Here is a 9,038-nt window from a genome sequence, read left to right as displayed (position 1 = left end):
ATGGTTGTTTAGTTAGTTTAAAGATGTTAAATTCTACCACTATTGTCTTATCTCAAATGTTAATTTCTTATTCTTCACATCTATGATTGCTCTAGCTATTGCAAAAAATAGTTGTCCCATGATTATAGGGGCGTAAGCATCTTCCTCCATCTTTAAAACTATAAAGTCAGCCAAAACACAAAATTTACCCACTCGTATAAGAATGCTTTCTAGTATTTCGGTCAAATACTTGATAAACCTATCTGTTAGCTACAGAGTAACCGTCATATGCTTGAGTTCTCCTATATCTAGTTTTTTGCATATTGAGAATGGCATAAGACCAATACTTGTTCTAAGGTCATATAGTGGTATGTTGAAGGATTCGTTCCCTACTGTGCATGGTATAGAAAAACTTCTTAGATCCTTTAATTTGGTGGCATTTTGTTTTGGAGGATAGCATTTCTTTTTCTAAAAGGGCTATCGTTTCAAATTCCTTAAACTTTCTCTTATTTGAAAGTATACCTTTTAATAACTTTTCTTATACAGACATATGAGTTATTACTTTAAGAATGGTACATTTAGGTGTATTTACTTAAATATCTCAAAACTTTTTCCAAATTGCTAATCTAATTTTGTTTTATGGTATCTATAAGGAAACAGAGAGTAATATGGTACTTATTTTGTCTAGAGGCCTTATTTTCTTGTTCCTTGGCTGATTTTATCACATCTATTGCATTTCTTTTAGTGGTTAGTCCTGTGAGTTTATCTAAAGCATTTTCTGTGTTTTTTGATACCTTTGGTGGATTGGATTTTAGAGTTTCTGGTTCTTCATATGTGTTTTTGCTTCTGTTGGTTATTACCTTGCATTGTTATCTTGGTTTGAGTGGTTGGCTTAGTGGCTTCCTTTGATCTTGTGAGTTTTTTTGTGATACTTATTGGCTCAATTATACTTCTAACATCTTGTTATGCATGCCTAGTTGTTATATTCATTCTGTGAGGTGTTTTAATGGCTTCCTTTTAAGTTTGTGCTTTCTTATTTTATGTTTATATGAAACTTTCCATCATTTGTTCTAAGATCAATTTTTGTTCCTTTGGTGTATGATACAAAGATTGTGGAATGGGATTTCAAGGGTAAAATCTTAGTAGGCTTGGTCAGAAATTTTGGCTTGTATTTGACTAAACTAGTTGACTATTCTAAGAGAAGTTCAAATGATTCCTCTAACCTAGATTATAGGTGTTTGAATACAAGTTCCTTTGTCCTGTCTAGTTGAAATTAACCATGTTTGCTAATTCCATGTTTTGTTCGCTTGGATATGTATTTTGCATGTTATAATCTATACTACCATATCCTCATTTGCATGTCTCACATCGCACTACAATGTTAACTACTTTCATGTTCATTCTTTCTAATTTCTTCATTAGTGTGTCAGGCTTCACATTGACCATAGTTATGTCATTTACCTCGTGAATACCTAATAACTTATTGGGTACTGTATCATTATTTTAAAGGAAATGCTTGCTATCATTCATTCAATACATTGTAATATGTTCTTTGTGGTTAACCCCATAAACGATCTGTTGGCTATGGCATCCAAAACAATTTTGATGTGTCCTAGTACTCGACTATAGAAGGTTTGTACTAGCATCCAATCTAGAAAGTCATGATGTGAGCAATACCTTTGAAGGTCTTTGTATCTTTCCCAAGCCTCATGTAAAGTTTCATCGTCCCTTGTTGTGAATGTGGCAATGTCATTTTTTATCTTAGTTGTTTTTCTAACTAGGAAGAATTTTGTCAAGAATTAATGTTTGAGATAAAGTTTGCCATATAGTGAATGACCTTGAGCATTAGATTCAAGCCAAATAGTTGCCCTATCTCGAAGTGAAAAGGGGAATATTCTCAGCTTCATTGCTTCATCTAGTACTTTGTTTAATTTGAAGGTGTTGCATATCTACATGAATTTTGTTAAGTGTGTATGTGGATCTTTAGTTATTGCATTTCCAAATTGATTTTGTTGAATCATGTATATGATGGATAATTTGATCTTGGAAATTGTTAGCATTGACTAGTAGTCAGACAATACTTAAGATAATGTCTCTAGTAGATGGAATTACATAATCTTGAAGTGCACATGGTTGTGGTATTTCATCTACGTTCAAATTAGGATTTACTTTCGGCTTTTCCATCTTGATTTGCTGTTCTTGCTTGGTTCTCCTTAGGTTATGAATTATTCTCTTGATCTTGAGGTCAAAATCTAGTCTTTTTGTCACCTTCAATTTGGTCATGCACCAAGTAAAGCTTACAAGGGAAGAACAAGAGTGATCAACTTTTAAAAGTACTAATATGTAAATAAAAAAAAAGAAAATTTCCTTATTATAGCAAGACTATGAATTATATTAGTATCAATTTAACACCAATCTCTGGCAATAACACCAAAAACATATTGTGTTTCACTCGCAAATACACAAGTCATCAAGTAATATAATAGATATCAATCTCATAGGAATTTAGAAAGTGACTACTAATTTGTTTCGAGGTTTGTATTAAATTTATATGTATATTTTATATTGTTTAAAAATGTTAAGTTTAGATAGATAAATAATTTGTTATCTTTAAACTGTTAAAATACATTTTAGTTATAAACATACAAAACAAAACTATAATAAATTATGTGTTTAAAATAAATAATATTTTAATAGTGTATAAGTCAAACTATTAGACCAAAAATGTTACAATAGTATCAAAGCTATTTTATACTATATGTCCTCTTGAGTGATAATAATGATATCAGAGTTGTTCTATGCGCCTTTTTGAGCAATTGTAGAACAATTAAGTTCATATTAGACTTGACACGTTCTGGGTTTCAAAGTATAAAACCAAAAAACATGATAGATTATGTATCTAGAGTAGACAATATATTGATAGTGAGATGACTATTAGATCAGGATGTTACAATAACTTTTGTAGCTAAACTATTAAGTAAGAGATTACAATGGTATCATAATTGCTCTATGCTATATGTTCTCTTGAGTGATGGTAATGGCATCAGAATTGTTCTACGTGTCCTCTTGAATAATGGTAGGACAACTAAGTTTAGATTAGAAGCGACGAGTTTTAAGTTGTAAAGCTCAAAAGTAAAATTATGATAAATTGTGTGTCTAAAATAGAAAATATCTTAACAATGAGCCAATTATTGGACTAAGATATTATAACAACTTTTGTAGGTATGCTATTAAGTTTTTTAGTTATTGTATTCTTTTTGTAAAAAGAGAGAAATATAGTTGAATAATACTATATATAAAAAAAAAATTGCCTAAACTTATGTAAACTATTTGATATGATAATATTTGATTATGTAATTTTAAAATAAAAAATAACTAATTATATCACTTATTTATAAATTATTATCTTAATTCACATATATAAATTAATATAATTTATTTATATAAGTAATTTTATTCTATAAAAATGTTAAATTTGTAGCTATTATCAAGGTTAATTCACAAGGATTGAGTTAAATTTTAAAATTGCACTTTGTTGTTTTGTGATAAGAATAGTTCCTTCTCCTCTGCTGACCAAGAAGAATCTTGGCGTCAACTAATGAAATCGAGAAATAATTGATAAAAAGAAATATTTCAATAAATCACAAATAAGATTAGGATTACAACTTTCAAGTTGTGAGGCTTAAAGCAAACGAGGAGCATTTGAAGGGCAAAAGAGTTATTCCTTACCAAGTTTTAGAGTATCTTCACAAATTATTTCTAAAAAATTATCTCTTGAATTTAAAAAATTTAAATATTTATTTATAAATTATTAAAATTAATCAAATCAATTAATATTATAGATAATATTATCATTTATTTAGTGATATTAAAAAATATATATTATTTTTACTCATAAGCTCTAAGAAAATTAATAATTTTTTTAGTATTAAGTTTTAAAAAATTATATATTTTTTTATAAAGTTTTATTTTCAACCTGTTTTTTTCTTATAACTAGAATTTGATTGTGACCTCTTTTACTTTACTCTCGATGGTCTTCTTCTTGATGTTATCCTTCTTTGGCATCTACATCTTATCGGGGAAAGAGATGTTAAGAGAAGGGAAAAAGGAGAGTATAATCATGACAACAGAAAAATTTTGTCGTAGAAATGAAAATCTAATATGAAAGAAATATAATTATTAAAAATTTAAATATAAAAAATTATTAATTTTTTAAATTTAAAAAAATTATTTTGTTAAATTAATGATTCATTGAGAATTTTATTTTGTGAGGAAATAACACTTTGATTATCCCTACCCTCATAATTAGAGTTGGACTCGAACCGAGTCAATTCGAGTTCGAGTTTAAATTTGGTTCGAATAAACCTAAAACAAATCAACTCTAACCAAGTTTAGTCAAACTCAAGCTACTTACCAGATTTTCTAATTAAAAATATAGATATAAAACGACATCATTTTAATCAATATATATTAAAATGATGTTGTTTTAATAATAAAAAATGAGTTGAATCAAATTCAAATCAAGTTTGAACTTAACTTTTATGAGCTCAATGAGTTCAAATTCAAACTCAAATTTAACTATATATGAATTGAGTTAAATTTAAACTCAAATAAATTTGAATTTAATTTAATTCAACCCTAATTCTATTTGCGATAGTTAAAATTTATTAAATTATTTAAAAAAAACACAATTAATGACTTCATCAGGCTTGCCCTGTGCCTCTGACTTGTATTATACTTTAGACCTTACAGAGAATGCAGGCTATGAAAACAGGCCCCTTTGCACAGACCCCATCATAACAAACATATAATCCCCCATCGACGCTTCGCCACCTGGAAAATTCAAATAAGTAAACCCCACTTGACAAATTATTTAATAAATAATCCTATCTTTATGCCTCAAACCAAGGCAGTGGCTAATTCCCAAAAATATATCCTCCTGCCGTATCTTTCTCAATTCATCATACTCAATGCGTTCCCTGCTATTCAAGATTTTATCTACCAAATCAAGCGATTGCTTCTCCCGTGTAATATCAAATGAAAATTGGTATAATGTGTAAAAAGAAAAACGATTTTTTTTCTAGCTGATTAAAGAAGTAATGCAAAATTTTTGGGGTTTATTTGACTTCTTCCAACATCACATGGCCATATCTGTGTCAGTACTTGAAAATTTGGTCAAAAATTTTTTTTTTTAGATTTTACCCAAGTGGGTTTCCAGGGAAATGAAGGGGCTTTTCTGAGACTTGAGTCCTAATTTTTAACCTCATTTATTGCCACTAGTTTACCTGGATCTCTCACAATCTCTCTCAATATCAGAAGTGGCAGAGCAGAAGTCAGCAATTTGTTCAATAATACTAGTACAGGCTAAAAGTTCTACATAAACTCTTGTAAATCGCTCAAGTTCCTTGCCTCCGAAACCCCCCTTGGCCCATCTCTGATTTCTAACCTCATCCCAAACTGAAAAGGTCCAAAGTTCTCTCTGTATCACTTTTTCCTTGTCTTTATTGTTACTATTTTTTTAAACTGTATTCCCTCTCTCTCTCTCCTCCCGTCCATATTCCATATAACCTACTTCAAGTCTTCTGTAAATTCTCCACCGCTTCTCGTTTCTCTCTCAAACCCCATTAAAAGGTTTCATCGTGTTCGTTTGCAAATAATTTTCCACTGCTTTCTTTTTCATTTTTCTTTCTTTCTTCACAAACACTTACTTGGTAAGTGAAGAATGAAAGAGTATTGGACTTCTTTTGCTTCTCTCCTCGGCGTTTTGGCCTTCTGTCAAAGCCTCGTCCAAGCAATTTTCCCACCTGAACTTCGTTTCGCTTCTGTCAAATTCTTCACCAAAATCTTCAATGTCTTCTCCTCATATTGCTACTTTGATATCACAGAAATCGATGGTGTCAACACCAATGAACTCTACAACGCCGTTCAGCTCTACTTGAGCAGCTCGGTTTCAATCTCCGGTAGCCGCTTGAGTCTCACCCGCGCTCTCAACTCCAGTGCCATCACTTTTGGCCTTTCAAACAATGACTCCATTTACGACTCCTTCAATGGTGTCACCGTTCTCTGGGAACACGTCATTTCTCCAAGACAAACTCAGTCGTTTTCTTGGAGACCTCTCCCTGAAGAGAAATGTTGTTTCACTCTCCGCATCAGAAAGAAAGACAAGTCTTTGATTCTCGATTCTTATTTAGACTTCATCATGGACAAGGCCAACGATATCCGTAGAAAAAATCAAGACCGACTCTTGTACACAAACTCGCGTGGCGGATCTTTGGACTCGAGAGGCTTTCCATGGGAGTCTGTCCCCTTCAAACATCCGAGCACTTTTGACACTTTAGCCATTGAACCACAAAAGAAGATGGAGATTATGGAAGATTTGAAGGACTTCGCAAATGGGCAAGCGTTCTATCAGAAGACTGGAAGAGCTTGGAAAAGAGGATACTTGTTGTACGGACCTCCTGGAACTGGTAAATCTAGTATGATCGCTGCCATGGCTAACTGTCTTGGTTATGATATTTATGATCTTGAATTAACTGAAGTGCGTAATAACTCAGAGTTGAGGAAATTGTTGATGAAAACAAGTTCGAAGTCCATTATTGTGATTGAAGATATTGATTGTTCTGTGAATTTGACAAACAGGAAGAGCACTAACAAGAGTAATGGTGGTTCAGATTCAAGAAATTATTATGAGCCTGAAATGAGATATGGGTGTGATAGTGGTTTTGGTGATGAAGGCAATGGCAATAATTCTATTACTCTTTCAGGATTATTGAATTTCACTGATGGTATATGGTCATGTTGTGGGAGTGAAAGGATTTTTGTGTTCACAACTAATCACATTGAGAAGCTTGACCCTGCATTGCTGAGAAGTGGAAGAATGGATATGCATATTTACATGAGTTATTGTACTTATCCTGCATTGTTAATTTTGTTGAAGAATTATTTGGGTTATGAAGAAAGTGATTTGGAAGGTGGGATTTTGAAGAATTTGCAGGAGCTTATTGAGAAAGCTGAGATGACTCCTGCTGATATCAGTGAAGTGTTGATCAAGAACAAGAGGAATAAGGAGAATGCAGTGAAGGAATTGGTTGAGACATTGCAGGTGAAGGCCGAGAAGAGGTTGAAAAATGGAGGGTTGAGAGAGAAGAAGAGTAAGTTAGATTTAGTTGAAGAGGAGGAAGAAGAAGAGCAAGAGAAGAGGGCTCTTGACAGTCCTAATAAAGAAGAAGGAACAGACTTGAATAAAGAAGATAATAACAGTTGCAAGAGGGCAAATTATGAAGAAGAAGAAGATCAAAAGAAAATTAAATGATAATTTATTTTTCTCTTTTATAATTTATTTTTCTCTTTTTCTTTGGTTAATGAAGATTATGGTTAAGAAAGCTGAAGATGAAAAAAACTAAAAGCTAGAAAAACAGATTGATCTGCAAATTTTGATGCTGGAGCTCGCGGGGGAAGGAAAAACTACAGAGAAAAATAAATATACGTGTCTCTAAATATAATACTGATGTTCAATTAATCCTCTTATGCTTGATTGATATATATCTATGGATATTAATAATGTTATATTATAGGGAAAACTATATATTATGTATCATTTATACATGATTATGATCCAGAGATGAGGTTATTTACATGCGGGTTTGGTTTCCCATGTGGGATTTTAGCGTTCTGTCGAAGAACATGAATACTTAGGATTAAACTCATATTTTTCAATATTCACGTAGAAGAATTTTTATTCTGTTGAAAATCTAATTTTTCACTTATTAATTTTCAAAAATTTTAAATTTATTCTATTTGAAGAATTTTTCTATGAGTGCCCTGCACATTCTCTGCACTTGCAACCCTACGCCCGTTGGAAATAATCCCCTCTTGAGGAAAGCCATTATTGGAACCCATTTTCAATATTCATTTCAAATTTTCTGGACACATGGCCACGCTTGTATTAAATAAAACAATTTCAACAATTTAAAAATCCAACTGTAGGTCTTTGAAGAATAAGATCTTCTCAGATTCCATGTAAATCCGCGAGTGCTTTTTTTTTTTTAAATATTTTTTGGGTGGTTGTTGTTTTCAAGAAACATAGATTGTTGGCATGGTTACAAACTACTTGTCAATATTGAGAAATGATGCCATGCTTGAAATTTTGGGAAATTGTTTTAATGGTGTTTGGGTTTGCCTTTACAATGCAGCAATGCAGCAAGGCAGCTAGATGCATCAATCATCTCATTGCCATCATGTTCTTCAAGGCAATTATTAAGAAATGCCTATCGTTGAAGACATATTTTGGTGTTAGCTTCTTTTGATTTTATTAAGCTATGATTTTAGCTACACGATATGACTCAATTAGAATAAATAGTTGAATTGACAAAATGATAGTTCCTAGTCTTTTCCATTGCGTCCATATGATAACACATTATATTTTACTTCTAACCTAATTAATCAATCAAATTCTAAATTTACACCGATGAAGTTAGTAAAAATGACTGAATCAACAAAACTAATAATAGTCTTTCACCAATATTAATTAATGTTATTATACAAATAGTATAGAATGAGTATTATCTATTTATTAAGATTTCGTTTTTGAAACTTATAATTGAATACGTATCTTGATAGTTTAAAAATTCATAAATTATTTTATAAATTTTTCTGATTATTTCTAAACTATATGAAATATGCATGCATTTCTAATGTTTCTCATACTTTGTTAATATAAAATTTATCTAGATATATTACAAAATGTCTCAAAAGAAATTAATCTTAGTTTGTTTTCAAAATTACCAAGTTAAGGTTAAAATTAGACGGATAATTCAGAGATGATACAGAATAAAAAGTGGAAAAAAGCAAAAGGTGGGACAGACTTTGTTTTGGAAAGAGGATTGAGCAGCAAAAGCGAGGAAAAAGTCTAATGATATAGTGAGAAAAAGTTGATACTTAGCTGTTTTTGTATTTTCTGATATTGAGTTGGAAAGGCGATTGGTTTTGGTTGTCAAGCCAAATTATAGATCGGCTTGCCTTGTCCTGACAAAATGACCATCTCCTCTTCAAAATTCGCT

At 31.4% G+C, this 9,038-nt stretch overlaps 1 protein-coding gene across 1 annotated transcript; it reads left to right on the top strand.

Moving 5' to 3' along the window:
* Positions 1 to 5,557: 5,557 nt before the first annotated feature.
* On the top strand, positions 5,558 to 7,584 carry LOC123201015 (AAA-ATPase At5g57480-like). Its single transcript, XM_044616459.1, has one exon. It carries the CDS (start codon positions 5,702 to 5,704, stop codon positions 7,289 to 7,291), a length of 1,590 nt encoding a protein of 529 aa, XP_044472394.1. The 5' UTR covers positions 5,558 to 5,701; the 3' UTR covers positions 7,292 to 7,584.
* Positions 7,585 to 9,038: the final 1,454 nt, after the last annotated feature.

Source organism: Mangifera indica, chromosome 17 (assembly GCF_011075055.1).
Source record: "Mangifera indica cultivar Alphonso chromosome 17, CATAS_Mindica_2.1, whole genome shotgun sequence".
NCBI lineage: Eukaryota > Viridiplantae > Streptophyta > Magnoliopsida > Sapindales > Anacardiaceae > Mangifera > Mangifera indica.
This window is presented reverse-complemented; position numbering and strand designations above follow the sequence as displayed.